Genomic DNA, 18,948 nt, shown 5'->3' on the forward strand with positions numbered 1-18,948 from the left:
TTGAAATTAAATGGAAAACTTTAGTAGCAACGTCTGATATAAATAAAATACACGCATATTGGTGACGTTTTACCCCAAATATATATGAGAGACGTTGAAGGGGAAGGCGAAGGTTGAAATCTCAAACTCTCTAATATTTATTCATATCTTAACTTCAATAATCATTTAAGATAATAACTAAGTAAGATAGATTACTTATTTTTGTTACCGTTGAAACTATATTATGTACAGGAAGAGAGTTTTTAAAAAAGCTAATATAGCTTCCTACTCAATCCTTATTGTTGCTATATGTATTATTGTAAGAACTGTAATTATACTGAATAAAATATTGTTTAAACCAAAGATAATCCAATGAATATTTAGGCCTATAAAATGCATTTTTTTTTATTTTATTAAGAAAATGTACCCGGGCTACTTACGAAGCCATTTACATGTAACTGTCTGGAAAATCGCGAATTTTCTACTTTCATTTTCATATCGAGTAAATCAGGGGAATTAATTACTTCAAACTTGTGAAAACTTACTTTATCATGTGCGTAGGAGCATGTGTGTGGGGACAGGGAGCGCATCCCTCTGTAAAATAACAGTAAATAAAGGCAAAATGGCAATATGAGACAGCATTTTGATGTACTGATATGAATGTCTATTGTGAAGAAAGGGAAACAAAATATCTAATGTCAGTAACATAAACTAGTGTAACAACGTATTAACTGCTGTAACTGCTGGCAGTAATAGCAGTTAACTGCTGTAACTGCTGATAGTTGCAGCAGTGAACTACTGTAACTGCTGGCAGTAGCAGCAGTTAACTGCTACTTCTGCTGCTACTGCTGTACTGCCAGCTTCACGCCGATCATCAATTCGAGTTTTAGTATAAAATTGTGTATTTTAAAAATTCTGTTTTTGTTTGTTTACGTTTCGCCTAACATGTGCACACTGCCGTGACCTCTAGACCGGATGTTCATTAGGGAAGGTCACGCAAGTTTTTTCTGTAACGTTGACGAAAGCATAAAATATGTTGATAATCTCAGCAATATGGAATATTGAGGCAATGTGACTGATGCACGATGTAAGATAAATTATCGCTTGTTCAATATACTAGATTTAGTGGGTTTTCAATGGTTAAAATATGGGGTCAAGTTTTAAATCTTTCTGGATTTTTTGAAAATGGGTTTATTTTGTTCTATGAACCTTCTACTTTAAAAAAAGTATCATCCTCAAATTTTCATGTCAATATTTTGGCGGCCATCTTGAATTCAAAATGGCTGCCTTAGAATTCAGTGATATAACCAAAGAGAACTATATATTTTGGTCAATTTTAGGTATATGGGAACCTAAACAATATCAAACTGTTTCTAAAGCATTGCCCTTCTCCTTCTAATTACATTATTTAAATTAACTAATTTGCATATTTATGAAAATTATTTCTTGGTACATTGTAGTCAGTGAAGAAGTCAAATTGTACAAAATGAAAGGTAAGGCAATGTTCTTTATATATTTTATCTGTTTATGGGCATATTTAGCAGATACAAGGCTTTAGTTTAATCATAAGTGGGTTGGGTAAGAAATTGACCCCTGAACACGAAAATCCATTGTGTCAACTTAACTTGATCAATTTAAGGTATATAAGAACCCAACGAGTATCAAAATGTTCCTAAACCACTGTCATTCCCTTTCCAGTAGCTGTATGTAAATTAACTAATCAGCATATTTATGAATATTAATGAGTATATGTAAAAATATGACTAAATATCGCATAAAAATTGGACATATATTAAAGTTATACAAATTATTTCTTGGTAATTTTTAGTCAATGAAGTAGTCAAATGGTATCAAATGAAAGGTAAGACACTATGCTCTTGATATTTTATCTTTTTTTGGTTATATCTAGCAGATACTAGGCTTGAGTTCAATCATTAGCGGGTGGGGTAAGAAATTGACCCCTGAACACAAAAATCCATTGTGCAATCATATCTTGGTCAAATTTAGGTATATAAGAACCTAAAGAGTATAAAAATGTTCCTAAATCGTGGCCCTCTCCTTTCCAGTTATTTTATGTAAATTAACTAATTAGCATATTTATGAATATTAATGAGAATGTAAAAGTATGAACAAACTTTGCTATAATTGGCATGTATGAAAGTTATACAAATTATTTCGTGGTAAGTTTTAGTCAGTGAAGGTGTCAAATGGTATCAAATAAAATGGTCCACTGCCACTATTATCCCACTCAAAAGTAGTTGAGAAGTATGGCCACATATACCAAATTATTCCTTGGTCTAAGACAGATATAATATGTATGTTACCAATATCTGCTTTAGATAAGTACTGAAGAAAAGGAATTTGACGAACATTCAGCACATATCAATGTCGGAACAAGCAGTTGTCTATGCTCTAATTATAAGATTGTACAAATTACATGTATTGTTTTCAATTTTATCTTGATCAGATTTAAACATGATCAATACAATTATGCCAGTAGAAGTTATACAGAAGTTTTTAACTTAATGCAATTTTAAATTCATAGAAGTCTTTTAATTACTCAAAATTACTGGTTAAATTTATTCATTCAAACTTGTCATTAACACTGAGAGTGTTTTACTTAATTCGTCATCAGCCCCGAAATAACAAAGCTATCTACACACATTATTATTTATTACCCCTACATTCAAATGTTTTAGGCTTTCCGCGATGACAGTCAGCTTATTGCAGAAGGAAGGGCATCAGGGGCAAATAGTACTGATGAAGAAATCTTTTCATCATCTTTCTTTCATTAAAACTTAAAATTATAACACTGCAGCTTTAGAATTTGATAAATACATGATCAAAGTAAAGCATATAGACAGCAAGCTCAAAAGGTAAAAATAAAGAAACGTAGTGCAGCAAGGCTTGCAAAACAAAGCTGGTATGTTTAAAACGGTAGGCTGGCAAAAATACACTTATATCCTAACCATATTCCGATGTTATAGGACAGTATACATAAATTACGCCCTGACAGCTGAATGTATTTTTTGCGCAAGGATATCTAAAGGCACATTATATGAAACACAAACATGATGTGGTAAACAAGTATATAAAAACACTTCTGTTCCTTTAACATTCTGGAGTTCATTTCCCCTTAAGCAGATGCTAGGGTGCAATGGGTATTTCATTTTCCTTTTTAAACCTGTCATGAACAAACTCTGTCAAACCAAGTCTTCTATTACTTTGATTAGTTGATTTCAATACTTTCAAGGGATCTTAGAGCTTTTAACAAACCATTTACTCATGTTATCCATGCAGAAAGCAGAACAGTATTAAAGATACGACGAATCAGTAAAGCAGAAATATGTCAAAGCAGCTTAAAACCAGTTTATGGACGACCTATCGTGGCGTTGTTCACCTTTTATTGTTAGACATGATAAACGAAGAAAGTGTAGCATCCAGCTGACAAAAGGCTGAACACCAAATATGCACGGCATCTCCAAAAAAGCAGGTCAGATAAAACATTTTATTATATTATATATATTATTTATTATTTATTATATATTATATTTTTATTTTACATTGAATTTGATATAAATAACTACTGTTTGATACACCTTGCAAAAGAAGTGTTTTCAATTGCTAATTAACTTAAAACACAAACACACATCTAAATTACGATAGTGACATATCCTAGAATATTCTCGCAGTTGATAATAGAGGCCGATAGTTATGCAAAATAACATATTGATAGTGTTCATTTAATCCTTGGAAGTCGCTCTTGCAAAAATGTATTGACAATTATATAAAGGTACAGGAAAACGTATTTATTTAACGTCGCATATAACCGACAGACAACAGAAAAACTATTGTGCGGCAAACCAGGTATCTAATACTAGATACTTACTTGGGCTGGTATATTTCAAAATTTTGTATGGGCAACATCTCCATTTAAATAGAGAAACAATCAAGTAAATATGTGAACTGAAATGATTTTTGATATAGAGATATATGTCAATCACATGCGATGCAGCACTGTATTCTTTGCATTGTTAGTTTCATTTAATAACTGCACCTCCCCGGCATAAAAATATCAATTATTTGGGCAACAACGGATTGTCCGTATTTAAAAACATCATGAAGAATGCATTATTGTTAATAAAGTAACCGCACCTGACCCTGTATAATGTTTTCTAATTCATTCGAAAATGTCTGTGCCAAGCTAGGTAGAGATAGTTCTCACAAAATATTAATTGCCTCTCGAAGAACTGCATTCCCTAACCGGACATAAATGTTGTTCAAAAAAGGAGAGGGATTAACAAACTACCTCACAGGTTCACATGGAAAAATGGCTTAACTTAAATTAAATGTACAAAAAGTGTGTTTAATTAATTGAAAAAAAAAACAGTTACTTTCTCATTTATTAGATTATTCGGTAAGTAGGTATAAAAAGCAAAGAAATCACATGAAACTACCGAATTTGATTGGATTTTAATTTTTCTAGATTTTGCAAGACTTTATACTGATTAAGAATGTTTTAGCAGAATTAGCCTAAATTTAGTCGCAATACCTGTTCACGTGGTGTAAAATAGCAGTTCGACGTGAAATTATATGATTAGATGAATAAAAGTGGGACATGTATAAGAGGTTATATTATCTATATAGCGAGATTAATGTGATTGTACACGCAATTAAGAATCTAAGATCCTCTTTGCGAACTTTAAAGATACATTCTGTGTATGAGTGATGAGTGACCAAATCCTGTTCATTGGAAGGACTCAAGTTGTAGGCTTTAGTACTATAAATTTCTTTGTGTAAAACGTAAGACTTGCTTATTTTATTCGAACATACTGCATCATTAAACAAATATTTGCTCACTTAATATCGTTATTTAGTCATTTTCGTACTTTCTTGTTTTTTTTTAACTTTAAGCATAATAAATTCCATCTTCTATGTCATAAAAATGTTTTATCTGCTAGAATGAATAGAATGAACATTACCTTCAGTAAATATATGGTTTTCAAGGACGTTGTCACCTGACATTATTCACAGTCATACATTTTCTGCCCTCCTTATTTTTTTTCTTTAGCCGCCATATTAATGATGTCATAACTTTTTCTAGTCAGAGATACATAGAAAATAACAAAGTCAGAGATGCATAGGAAATAACAATAACTTACTTCAATCTACAATGTGGCATAGGTCTCTACATTTTTTAATATTTTTCTTACGGCGGCCCATATCGTCACAAATCGCCATGTATTATAATATAAATATGTTATTGTAATAATTTGGTAACATATTATTTTCACGGACATTACTTGATGCAGTAGCATGTACATTGTAACTGCCCTAGAAACTATGCTTTCAAACAAAGGTAATGAATCCTGCATAGAATAACACAGTTATGACGTCGACGCTAGTTGTAAAATTTTATTTTAAAACAAAAACTCATATTTGTGTAACATAGATTTTTGTAGCGTAAATTATAGCAGTTACATAGTGATGTAAAACTATTGTCAAACAGTTTTAAAAATCATGAATATACCACATATCATAAATTAGCAATTATCTTAAGCTAAAACTAACCTTTTGTTTATTCAAGATGCATTGTTCAAAAAATAATGGAAAGAACAGGGTCCTTTGAAGCAAATGGCGGCTATTTTGAAATAAAAAATGGCTGAAATGACCTATAATGTTGATGAAAAAATTTGACATTGTATCTGAGCTTAGACGAATCATTAAAACAAGAGCATTGTGTGCATATATGCATTTAAACCCTTCTTCTCCAGCATTTAGAAGGTATTTAAAGCAAAAAATGGTGGCCATTTTTTTTTCAAGATGGCCGCCATAAAAGTGACATGAAAATTTGAGGATGATAATTTTCTTTTTTATTAGAGATTATCCTTTCATAAAAACCCAGTTTCAGAAAATTCAGGAGGATTTAAAACTAATTCTCCATTCACAACCCACTAATTCCCATTCACCGAACTGCGCGTAAAAGTTGAGAAATGTACGATTGAAACGGGTTAGTATATTTTCCCGGCCATGACTATAGTTCTTATAGAATACCTAGGGGTAGGATATAACGTGTACAGAGGCATTTTCTTTCTGGTCAGGTGCCAGTGGTCCGGTCAACAGATTCGTGACTAAATGTATGTTTTATTGTCTTTTATATAGTCTTATAATCTAATGTCAAATATTTAATAAAATCTGTAAAATGGTCCTTTGGAGGAAAAGAATGCAAACAAGCAGAATAATAGTGGGCTCGGTTTGACTGAGTTTGTTCATGAGAGGTTTACGTTTGTGTATATGTGTTTGTGCTTTAAACTAATGCTTAATTTTCTTCATGTTTCAGGCAACAATTGTTTGGGAAGTCCATCTGATTGGTGCTTTTTTGGCGTTTGGTGTGGGTTTTGTTTACATGATATTGCAGACGATCTTTTCTTGCATGTCGGTCTCTTTAGATAGAAAAATTGAAGGAAATTCTCTTTGCATCAGAGTGTTTAGGATTGCTTTATGTGTCGCTGATTTTGTGTTATTCATTATCTGTATCCTTTTTATAGCAGATACGCCCCTGTACCCTAGACCCATTACACACTTCAGTGAGATTGTCTTATTCACATGCGAAGCCGTTAAATTTGGGTGGGAGACATCCATGAGCACTCAAAAATTACTTTGTTACATATCTTTTACACTGAATTATTAATTTTATTGTTAAAATATCAGATATACTTTTTAATGGTATACTCTGGCTAAATGGTATCAATTTGGAAGGAAATCATTGGAAATACATAAAAAAAAGAACAAAATAGTTGTGTTACATATAAGATAATTACGTTCCGCTCGTAGATTTAAAATTTTAAGTTTTATTCAAATCTTTGCAAAGCTACGTATGAAAATTGTACGTCTTACTGATCACGTGTTCGTCTCGCGATTACGCAAGGAAAAATACAAAATTTTCAAATCATACTCAAATTATCTTTTATCTATTATTTATATGATCTAGATTAATGTAAAATGACCAGTAATGACAATGAATCAGTAAGTATTAAGGAATGGCATTATGGGTAGGATATATAGTAGCGCTGGTCATTAAGTGGCACGTGAAATGAATAAGTACATATTCTCGTATCTGAAAAAATTGCACCAATATACATATAGATCAATATTAAATGAACCTACTAGTAGTATATAACGTATCGTGTTTTCGTGTTACTTATGTGGTTTGTAAAGTATCACAATAACCAGAAATCTTGAGAACAACGGAATACATGTGGCTTTGGACTAAATCGGATCCAATTTAATGCCGAATCCAATTTAATGATGGACCGAGTTTAATGTTAGACAAATTTAATGTCGGATCGACTTCAATGACGGATCCAGTTTTATATTGGACCCAATTAAATGTCGGATCAAATTCAATGTTTGACCCAATTTAATGTCGGATCAAATTTAATAGATAGCGAGTACAATTCAATGTCGGAGCAATTTTAATGTCGGACACAATTTAATGTTGGGTCCGATTTAAGACAGAGAATATATAGAATTCTTTAAATTTTTAATTCTTTAAATGGCCAAATCTAGTCACATGCACTCGTTTTTAAATATCATCATCACATTCTTAACACCAGCAAGTGGGAATAGCGGCTCGCCTGTCCATATCAAAGGGTCCTGGTCCTGGTATATCCAGACTACACTGGTCCTCGGATGAACCTGTAAGTTAAAACTTCTTCCGGTTGACGGATTACTTCCGGTCAAGACAAGAAGATGTACACAGTACTGGATAAATGTATATCAATGTTAGATATAATTCAAGTATAAATGAAACAATAAACACGTACATTTTAAGTAGGTGTACATCTTCTACCGGAAGTTTCCCTTGCCAATAGGCTGGCAGCTTCGCATTGCACGTTAATGTATTATCAAATCCACACATAGATGGACAAATTGTTGTATGTAAACTGTGTGAATTTAAGTGATCGATATATATAGTTAACATGGGAGACAATCAAAATCCCCTTGATCAAAAAATGACTGGGTGTTACAAAATCCCCCTCACACATTTGCAGGGGGTATCATAATCCCCTCTGTGATTAACATTATAGATATATAGACATCAGTGTTCCAAATTATATTATGTTTGCTGAAGGCATTGTATTTATGTGCTTTATGCATTAGACTTTAAATTTGTATATAGTTGTATTTGAACTTGATGAAAGCAGTAAAAACACAGAGGGGAATTATGATATCCCCTGCAAAAGTATGAAGGGGATTTTGTAACACGCTGTCATTTTTCAGTGGAGGGGATTTTGATCAAGGGGATTTTGGTTGTCTCCTATGTTACACATATTATAACTTATTGAATATATAATACACTTCTTAGCATCTTTCGTACCAAGATGAGCTATGCTATGTCTTGTCCTATTGTGCTAGAATTCCTGTATTCGACACTGTTCTAATCTTTTAGTAAGTTTTCTGTCAGTTCCAATTATATGCTACAAAATAATGAGTGAGATATCATAGGCGAAAGGTAAAAAGGTGACAAGGTAAAATATAAGAAGAAAGGTGCGCTTCCATATAAAAATTCATGTGAATGAAAAATTTAACAAACTTCGAAGCAAAAAAGACATAGACAGTTTGACTTATGGTATCAGCTTAAGCCGAGATGAATTCAGATGGATGCTAGCTAGTCGTTTATGGCGACGTTGTTTTAAGATGAATGTTTGTTATAATTCAAAGGGAATTTATCTATCCTTGATCGTCAGACGTCTTTCTTTTTTTTGTCAGCGTCATAAAATACCTTCAATCCTTCACTGATACATATAATATCCATAATGACTTGTTGTCGGAAGTAAATGCCCTAAAGAAGGCATTGGACTGCTGCACATCCAGTAGGTAACAAGTGAGATGCCCTTGGCCCATTCGCTGAAGATACACGGACGTTGCATCGTTACAATATTTTTTTCGCTCAATTCTTCAAAAGTTTGCGTTCACTGAATTCTATTATGCAATTTCATAGGTCCACAGCATTTAACTTTGCAGCATATAGAGTGTCTTTACGCTGAACCTTAAATTTCTGGGTGAATACTGTAAGTGCTTATACGCTAACCAAAACGCACATCTCCTCCTGAAAGTTACCCATTCACATAAAACTACACGTTCGCACTTTTCGGTGAAAATGAAGAGCATTTGTTAAAGATTGCATTTTATAGAACTGGCAATTTTATGTATTTATTAGTATATAGAAGAAAAGGGTTATGCTATGCATTTAAAATGATTTCAGATGTATTGCTTATTACAGCCTTTGACTTCTTTTGTCGCATACATTTTGATAGCAAACTATGTGTATGGGCAGCAGTAGATCTAGATCCAGAGTCGCAAAACTGAGTTTGGGGACCAGTCCATATTTCCAGCAGCTGATTAATTGATAATGATGTCAAATTTGAAACTCACCAATGGCAAGTTCTCATTCCGCGACTGGTCTTCAAAGTCAGTGTTACAACCTTAGAACATGCTGCTCCCACCAACTAGGCTAGAATATATGTATATGCGAAAATAGCAAGAGATCCGAATATATGATAAAGTGAGCAAATTTAAATATGTATATTTATCAAGTAATTTGTTTATAAATAAAGTTAGTTTGAATTAAATTTATAAGTTTCTAACGATACAATTCCTGGTAAATATTGTAAAATATAACCGAAATAAAGTATACTTATATTTCGTAGGTCTTACTTTTTATGTACATGTGTACTGACTTCATTCCCGTGTCTTGTTTTTGGCTCCTTTGTACATACTGTAACTGTCTCGTGTTTGTGGGGTTTCGTGTGTTCAGAAAAAAAACGAAATACGATGTATAAACTTAAATGCGTAACCGAAAAGGTCAGGCAGTACTTCGATATTCGATCCAGGAAGTTTCAATTCTTTAGTTTTATTGGTTACTTAATAATAAAAGAATAATTATAGTGAACTATTTAGTATTGATCAATGTATTAATCGTAGTTAGTAATCATGTTATAACTGTCTGTCTATATATCAATACAGACATTAAAGGGACGGGACACCAGATTTTGAAAAGTAATCTTCCCTTAAAATTTAAGTGCGTTCATATTATGAATATGAATATTACAACATGAGTTCTTGTTTCAGACGTATCTTTAAAAAATCTAAGAGAAATATAATACATGTATGTCTGATTTGAACCAAAGTTGCCACAGCAATAAAACCTTTCCTACTGTCTTGACAAGTACACAACGGAGGAATTCGTTTTAAAGGCCGTTAAATAAAAGTTTATAATTTATGGAGCTTATCACTATTACCCCATGACAAACGTTCTTTAATTTTAAATGAAAAACAAATTAAAAACAACAAATTCTCATACGTTTCCCAGACAAATAATCTTTCAGTAAGTTGCAAACTCTTCCTAAGAAATATAGTAATAATTCCCTAATATCTTGAAAAAAAAATGTTCTGTTGTCGTACGATCTGTAGGTCTGTCCCTTTAACGTGTTACAAAATCTTGTCAATATTCATGCCTGCTTGCTTTGCGTTCGAATATTCAGTAGTAAATATTTTTTATTATTCAAAGATATTACCAAATTTTGTACAAATATTAAGTGAATACTGATTTTCAAAGTTGTTAATTATATACAATTATTATATAATGAACTAGTTCGAATTCTTAGTTTTTATCATTTAGTTATGACCTTTTTAGGTACATGAATAGAGTATAGTCATTCGTGGTTTGTGATGTTAATCGTATTGTATGCATTTTTGTAAATTATGTAGTGTTAGACATTGATAAACTTATCTTTCAATACTTTTTCAAATTTAATCTATTTGAAAATACGCTCAACCATAAAGTTATAACTTGCAGGACATGTCTATTAGTGGTTGTAATGAAATGCTCTTTATATGGTAGGTTTATTAATTCAGTTCGAGCGAAAATTATTGCGAATTATTCAGCAAAGCGAATAACTAATTCAGTATGTGTATAATTAATCAAAACATTAGTGCAATGTGACATTTCGTTTAAAACATGTTATTAAGAAATATATTTTATGAAATTTGAAAGCGCTATTTCTTGATGCGTACATGGCGCTAAATATCACGTTGACATGACGTCAGCATAACATCGTTGTGATGATTAAAGCATTGTTAGCCGTATTAGAATAATCTTTGGTAAACTATTTACTTTCTATCACTGTCAGGGATATGCGGAACACCTGGTTGCAACAATATCGCAATGGTTGGTAGCGTTCATCACATTAATATATTTTGCTACGTTCTACGAGGAATTCAAGCATTTCCAAATGACAGCACCGCAAGTCACACCTCGAACCCCCGGGAACAGTGTGGTGCCTGGTTAATGGCGGAAGAAATATTCCTCAGTTTTTCCAAGTTAAAGTGGCATTTACATGGCCTAAATCACAATAAAGATTTGACTCATTTGACTCATTTGTAAGCCAGTTCCTGTTTTCGTAATATAGTGAACCTATACTTGATTTTTTGGTAGTATTTTCAAGAAGATTTTTTTGCATTTGTACTTTTTATAGAAATGTAAATAAACCTTAATACACATGCGTTCATACTCACATCTTAGCTATCAGTTTGGAAGATAGCCCATAGTATTGATCTGTCAGATCAGTAGAAGATACTTTACCCCTACTTTTCTTTGTGTTTTATTGGTTTATAGATTTTTGTTAAAGAATAAGCGAAGAACATACTTTTAACAATGGCTTTGGTTGTGTATTACAGCTCTCAGAGGATTGTAACTTTTATGCAGAATGTATAGCAAATTTATTAACTACTGTGTATCCTTCAGGTACATTTTTATGATTATATCTCAGTTTATGTGCAAATGTACTACTTTTTACTGCATATAAGATTATCTTATTCATGTGATTTTCGAAATGTCATCTAAATACATTTTTTTTTTATATTTTGAGGCATTTCCAGCGTTACTTAACCTCCTCGCTAATCGAACGACATGACATGTGAAGTTTAATTCGAACCCACTGTACTACGATAATACTTTACCTTAATATATCCATGCATTAAAATACAACTTGAAACATGGATTTGAAGATAATGGCGATTCCTTGTTTTAATATGTGTCCGTCCATACAATTCCTAGACTAGTTTTATTCATAGTAACAAAATAAGAAAAGAACACAGTACAAAATATTTTTGTGAACAAATAATAAAACATTCTGAATGAAATGAAAGTCAGTTTAATTTTTGTTGCATAGTATAAAGACCGTGTTCTCTTAGACTTCTGTACGATAAACGTTGAGGTCATTGTTATTCATTAATTTTGATAATTTAAAATATTGATATGATCATCAATAAGATATTGTGTAATTATCAATTTGACATATACTCACAGTACAGACTGTAATCTTGTTTCTTGAAACCATCATCTGTTTATGTTTTAGCCTGTTGTTGATTATCACCATCCATAAAATGCACAATGAGCTGTATTTTAACAAAATAACAAAACACTAAAGCTCATTGATACAGGTACATACTGGTTGTTCGCAGAGACTCTAAAAACCAATGTTTACATTTTATCTGCAGTCATCTGTTTTCACCACATCACTTCTGTGTTGAATTTTTGCTATTTCTTCTTATTCCTTGACTTAATCCTTTTTCATGCCTGTAGGCTTATTAATTCTGCATTATTTTGATGAGTAGTTTAGCATGAATCCTTCATTTTATGATGCTGTAGCCTTTAAACTTTTTAAGCATCAATTTTACATGTATAAATGTCAACAGGAATCTGAGCTGTACTGATGCATTTTGGGTTTGTTTACTTGTTGTCAAGACAATCAAAGTACTTGTAACAAATATGTATCATCTGCAAAAAGCCTCTGTAAACCATTCTAAGGTACTGGAATTTCATAATTTAAGTTGTTTTGTTGAGAAAATCATATTTTCTCAGTTCTTCTAGTTAAATATTTTTAAGTAAGTTCTAAGTAATTTTACCATTTATGGTTGATGGCTGTGGTTGGCACCAACCATTTTTGTCTGCAACCACCAACCAAAGTGGTGGATTTAACTGTTTTTAACCATTTCAACCACTGTTTGGGTTGTGGTTGAGCCTTTAGTATAAAAGGGTCCAAATTTTGACCATCAGGGTCGCTTAGGTTCAGAATAATAAGCAGATAGGCCACATTTTGCTTATAGTGTCTTAAGAGATTTTCTCTGATCTATAAAGTATATAAAAATTCAGACATTTCAGTGGAGTAACATTATTGTAAGCTATTTTTATTGGATATTTGGAGTAATTTTACATACCAGCAAACTTGAATCATTGATGAGAACATTATACATATTTTTTAGTATAACCTTTTGGCTATATTAGTACAATTCTCGAATGTCATGTTACTAAGTGCACATGCACTCATCTTTGAAGAAGTATGGAAAGCCGGAACTGCCTTAATTATAATGCATAATTACATTGCTATTTTATAAGTTTTAACTGTTGAATTGAATACACCTTTTGGTCGTTTGAGTCATATATGTATGTGAACAATATAACATTTTATGATGTCATTCTGGGGAATATTGCAAGTACATACATGAATAAACTCAATGAACTTTTTATGCGGTGTTGTTAGTTATTTGCCAGATAAGTTAGAACTTTAATTAGTTGACCAACCAAACCCTTCACACGCAAACTTATTAACAGCTCAAGGCCACATCCAGCTACAAACTACTACGCTACCAAAGGAACCATCAAGTAATAGCAAACATCCCCAGCTAGCTCGTAACATTTTTATGGTGGCACATCGGTGGGATCTGATAATCTAACTCTGTCAGATCCAGTGATCGAACCAACGCCTAGAGAAGCTTTTCATACGCCAAACAACATGAATGATATAAATCCAGTTGATAGCGAGGGCATCATTAGTTTTCACAGTCGTGAACGGGAAGCCGAGTTAGAGAGACATGGTGCATCAGCTGAGTTTGAGACAGCTGAGGAGCTTTCAGATGCAGGTTCTGTATTAAGCGACAGGTCACAAAGAGGTCTAAATGAGAAGAATGAAACTGTCATTAGTCAGGTGTCAGACATGATGAGCGGTGTAACGAGTGTTCTGAAGGATGTAGTTAAACAGCTTCAAGAGTTGAAACAACCTTTGACAAAGTTTAAATAGTGCTGATCATGATAGTGGAAATTCAAGTAGTTTCCCAAGAAATCCATACAGAAAGTCGACTACCGAAAGGGTACCATCAGGTACTCAGATACATCACGTTATCCGGCCAGTTAATGAAGAGTATAAATACGATACCAGGCAATGCTATAGCAATATTGATTTTGCTCAGCCTACACCACTTTCTCAACCGTACCCAGTTCGTAGGCCAAAAATCACTAATTTACCAGCACCACATCATAACTTGACTCATGTCCCTTATGGTCCCCATAATAACAGTCTGACACAAAATTCCCCTTTTCTCTAGATATGAACCGTATGATTTACCCGAATACAATAGAAAACACAAATCAAGCAGATCCTTCCCTACACAATATATACCAGAATAGTAGAAGTGATTTCCCAAATGTGTCGTACCATAACAGCAAAAGGTCACGTGATATGAATCACGTAAAAATACCGTCCTTCACCGGGAAAGAGGAGTGGTTAGTATGGGTAACGCGGTTTGAAGCGATAGCACGTAGAATGAGATGGACAGACGATGAGATGCTGGACCAGCTCTTGCCACGAATAGAAGGTCAGGCCGCACAGTTTGTCTTCTCGCAGCTCCGCCCCTCAGTACTGCATAGCTACAAGAATCTTAAGAATGAACTTGATAATCGCTACCGTGTCATTGAGACTCCAAGGTTATTCGCTTAACGTTTTAGCAAAAGATCACAGAAAGTGGAAGAAACAGCAGAAGAGTTTGCTGCAGAGCTGAAAGTTCTCTATGATAAAGCGCATGGGTATCGCGACAGGAAAACTAGGGATGAGGACTTGGTACAAAGATTTCTTGATGGCCTCAGAGATGACGATATCCGATACCCAAGTATAACAAAGAGCCAGAGACAGTTGATGAAGCGGTGTTTCACGTTGTCAATTTCATTCAGACAAGAAACATCAGAGCTCATAGAACCAAGGAAAGTCTTAGGCGAGCAAGTGAATTTAACGAACATAACGAAACAGCCAGTCAAGAAGAACACACCAACTCACATTCCAATAAAATCCAAAGTGTCACGCATTACCAAAAGAGAGCCGAAAAGGGAAAAAGCTCCTACAGAGAGAAGCCAAATGAAACAAAGGAAGACACAAGTAACACAGATAAGAAACAGAAGATCCTGGAAGCGATCCTGGACAGAGTTGAGAAACTAGAGACAGATATAAAAGCCGGCAAGAAAGAAATAGCTAAAGAGGTGGGCATGAATGTATTAATTGCCATAAACTTGGTCACTTTGCACGAAACTGCCTAGATCGAACCGAAAACCAAAATAACAAGACAGAGTCGCAAGACAGTTACCAGCAGGCCATACGTGAGAATCCTTCAAACTTCAGGGGACCGACTCTTGCGGCCAAAGGGAGGTCCAATTAGAAGCTGAGTGTTCCGGCCAGTTTAATGTAACAGACAAGGTTGAACAGGGGCAAGAAGATGTGACTGTCAGAGAGAAGGCCCGGGTTAAGAAGTGCAGGGGAATGAGTGATGGGGTGGTTTTGTAGAGACGTGCCTATAATATTCACTGCTGTTACCGGAGCTTCAAAGACAGTTATATCTTCAAAGGTTTTCAAAAGTATAGATCAAGGGAGACAACCAACCCTAGAAAAATCATCCTGTTTGATCGGAGCAGGGGGCACACCCATTTAAGAGTGTGGCAAGGCAAAATTCACTTTGAAGCTTGGACCTTTAGAAATAACTAGTGAGGCGATCATTGCTGATATAGAAGATGAGGCGCTTCTGGGTTATGATGTTTTAAAGGGTCGCGAGCATGGGCCTGCTGAAATTATGCTAAGCAAAAACAAAATAGCGCTTGACGGTGTGGAAATCCCATGTTTCCAGGTGGGCAAGAATGATAAAACTAGGAGGGTAGTTGTTGCTGGTGATGTGGACATACCAGGGCAATCAGAGATGATCATTGATGTGTATGTCAGTAGAAAGGAAGAAGATGATTTTGACCATAAAGCTGAATACCTGGTAGAACCTTCAGAACATCTGGCAGAGCGATACAAATCGGCGATGGCCTGTACACTCGTCAACATAAATCAAGCGGCCACATGCAAGGTGAGGGTGTTAAATCCGTTCCGTCAAGAAGTCTCCCTGAAACAAGATTCTGAGATAGGAAAAGCTGAGAAAATAGAAAGGATAGTAAATGTATTAGCAGAGCAAGAGAATACCAGAGAGACTGAAAACCAAGCACAGGTGAGAAGGGTCGAAACAAGGTCAAATAAATTTAATAGAGATATGCTGTTGCCTTTTGACCTATCAACTGAGGAAAAGGTCCTAAGACATCTTCATGATCTTTTCTCCAAGACCGTTCAAGGTAGATCTGAAAAGGGAAAGCAGGCCATAGCAGGACTCTTTGTAAAGTACAGCAGCACCTTCTCAACTGATGAATGGGACATTGGGCTGACGAACCTGATAGAGCATTCTATAGATACAGGTGATGCAAAGCCCATAAAACAAAGGCCAAGGACAATGCCTGTTGCTTTCGCTAACGAAGAGAAACAGGCTATAGAAGATTTACTTGAAAAGGGGGTTATCCAAAAAAAGCACGTCACCTTGGGCAAGTCCCATAGTACTAGTCCGCAAGAAGTCGGGGGCGGTTAGGCCATGCGTGGACTACTGTAAGGTCAATGGTCTCATAAAACAAGATGGTTTCCCTTTACCGAGAATACAGGACTGCTTGGATGCTGTATCCGGGTCTAGCCTTTTCAGTAGTTTCGATCTAACCAGTGGGTATTTTCAGATACCGCTGAAGAAAGATGTTCCAAAAAGTGCCTTTGTATGTAAATATGGATTATTTGAAATGACAAGGATGCCATTTGGATTGTCGAATTCCGCAAGCACCTTTCAACGTACAATGGAATTGGCACTCCAAGGGTTGCAGTGGGTGACATGCCTGGTCTACATCGACGATATCATCGTATATGGGGCCAGCTTAGATGAACACTTGCGTAATGTCGATGAGGTGCTTGGGCGGATCAAGGCAGCTGGAATGAATCTTAAACCCGACAAGTGTCAGCTCTTGCAAACAGAGGTTGTATTCCTTGGTCATGTGGTGTCAGGCAAAGGCGTAAGCCCAGATCCTACAAATATTGCCAAGATCGTGCAGTGGCCAAGACCTAAAAATGCAAAACAATTTAAGCAATTCTATGCAACCGGATCCTACTACCGAAGGTATGTGAAGGATTACGCCAAGATTGCCCGACTCCTACTTGCACTAACAAAGAAAGACGCTTCATTTTAGTGGGATGAAGCATGCGAGTCGGCCTTCGTTCAGATAAAGCAAGCTCTTACTAGTCCTGAAGTAATGGGATACCCACTTAACGATGGAGGCGAGTTCTTATTGGATGTTGATGCGTCTGGATTTGGCCTGGGTGCCGTGCTCCATTAAATTCAAGAGGGTCGAGAACGAGTGATAGCTTATGCCAGCAGAGCAATGAATAAGGCAGAACGCAATTACTGTGTCACAGAACAAGAGCTACTGGCAATCGTCTTCTTTGTGCAGTACTTTAGGCAGTACCTATTAGGTCGTAAATTCACTGTGAGAAGTGATCATAAAGCGCTGACATGGTTATTCAGTTTGCAAGAACCTAATGGCAAAATCGCAAGTTGGATCAAATACTAGCGCCTTTCAACTTTGCAATACAGTACAGGCCAGGCAAACAACAAGGCCACTGTGACGCGCTTTCACGTTGCGAAAACCCACGAGATTGCACGTGCAGTAGCATAGATAAGACAGAGGCCCTTAAATGTGGTCTCTGTCGTAAATGCCGGAAAAGGGCAGAAGATATGCATGGTACGATACTTTGCGTCGCTCCACCTGCCAATGATTCTGAAAACACCCAGTCTGCTATACGTAGTACATGCCAAGAAGCAGGGAAAAGCACAGACAATAGCGCACAATCAAAGCGAGGCAATAACTGGTTAAGTCTTTGTCTACCAGAATCAATGGTAACAGCACAACGGAAGGATGCAGACATCAGGCTAATCGTCGATGCCTTAACTGAAAGCAAGAAGCCAACAAGTAATGATATGTTGGGTAAGAGCCCTGCCGCACGACATTATTGGGTAATATAAGAAACACTGTTACTCACAGAAGGAGTCTTATATAATGCTTTCAAAAAATCAGATGGCATCGACGAGTACATGCAACTGATCCTACCGCGAGAATATCAGAAGATGGCAATATCGTTGGCGCATGATTCATTAACCGGAGGGCATTTGTGTGTAAAAAAGATCAAGGCCAAGATCCAAACCCATTATTATTGGTTTGAAATGAAAGATGATATCAAACTGTTTATAAGGGGATGCGACATCTGTGCTTCAGACCGGAAACCACAAAAAGATCCTAGGGCCCCGTAGGACATCATTCAGCCGGAGCCCCTTGGGATCTGCTAGCAGTTGACTATGTTGGCCCATTTTCTATGACGCCTAGGAATAACAAGTATATTTTGGTCTTGACCGATCATTTCTCGAAGTATGTTGAGGTCCTTGCAGTTCCTAACCAGTCTGCAGAAGAATGTGCAGCCAGAATCCTTAATGATGTCATTGCCAGGTGGGGAACACCTCTAGCAATTCACAGCGGTCAGGGAGCATCATTCGAAAGTTCAATTTTCACGAACCTTTGCCAAATGCAGCAAATAAAGAAAACTAGATGCAGTGCACGAAATCCGTGTGCCAACGGTCAGGTCGAAAGGTTTTATAGGTCACTGCTGAAGATGGTTAAAAAAATAGTGAAGAGTGGAAACTTCACAGGTCGCTCAACACAACAAAAAAGAAAATGTTGCAGGCTCG

The 18,948-nt window shown here is 35.4% G+C and overlaps 1 protein-coding gene across 3 annotated transcripts in view; it reads left to right on the forward strand.

Annotated features, from left to right (window-relative positions):
* Positions 1-11,868, forward strand: part of LOC128557823 (DNA damage-regulated autophagy modulator protein 1-like) — a 110,683-nt gene extending 98,815 nt beyond the window's left edge. For 2 of the 3 annotated variants that reach the window (XM_053546241.1, XM_053546240.1), the window contains exons 5-7: positions 6,320-6,512; positions 7,600-7,679; positions 11,175-11,868. In XM_053546241.1, the coding sequence (XP_053402216.1) occupies positions 6,320-6,512; positions 7,600-7,679; positions 11,175-11,333 (432 nt within the window). In that variant the 3' untranslated portion in view covers positions 11,334-11,868. The remainder of the gene's footprint in view (positions 1-6,319; positions 6,513-7,599; positions 7,680-11,174) is intronic. The other variant, XM_053546239.1, reaches the window with a different exon arrangement.
* The last annotated feature ends 7,080 nt before the right edge of the window (positions 11,869-18,948 follow it).

The sequence above is a fragment of the Mercenaria mercenaria genome, chromosome 6 (genome assembly GCF_021730395.1).
Source record: "Mercenaria mercenaria strain notata chromosome 6, MADL_Memer_1, whole genome shotgun sequence".
NCBI classification, from domain to species: domain Eukaryota; kingdom Metazoa; phylum Mollusca; class Bivalvia; order Venerida; family Veneridae; genus Mercenaria; species Mercenaria mercenaria.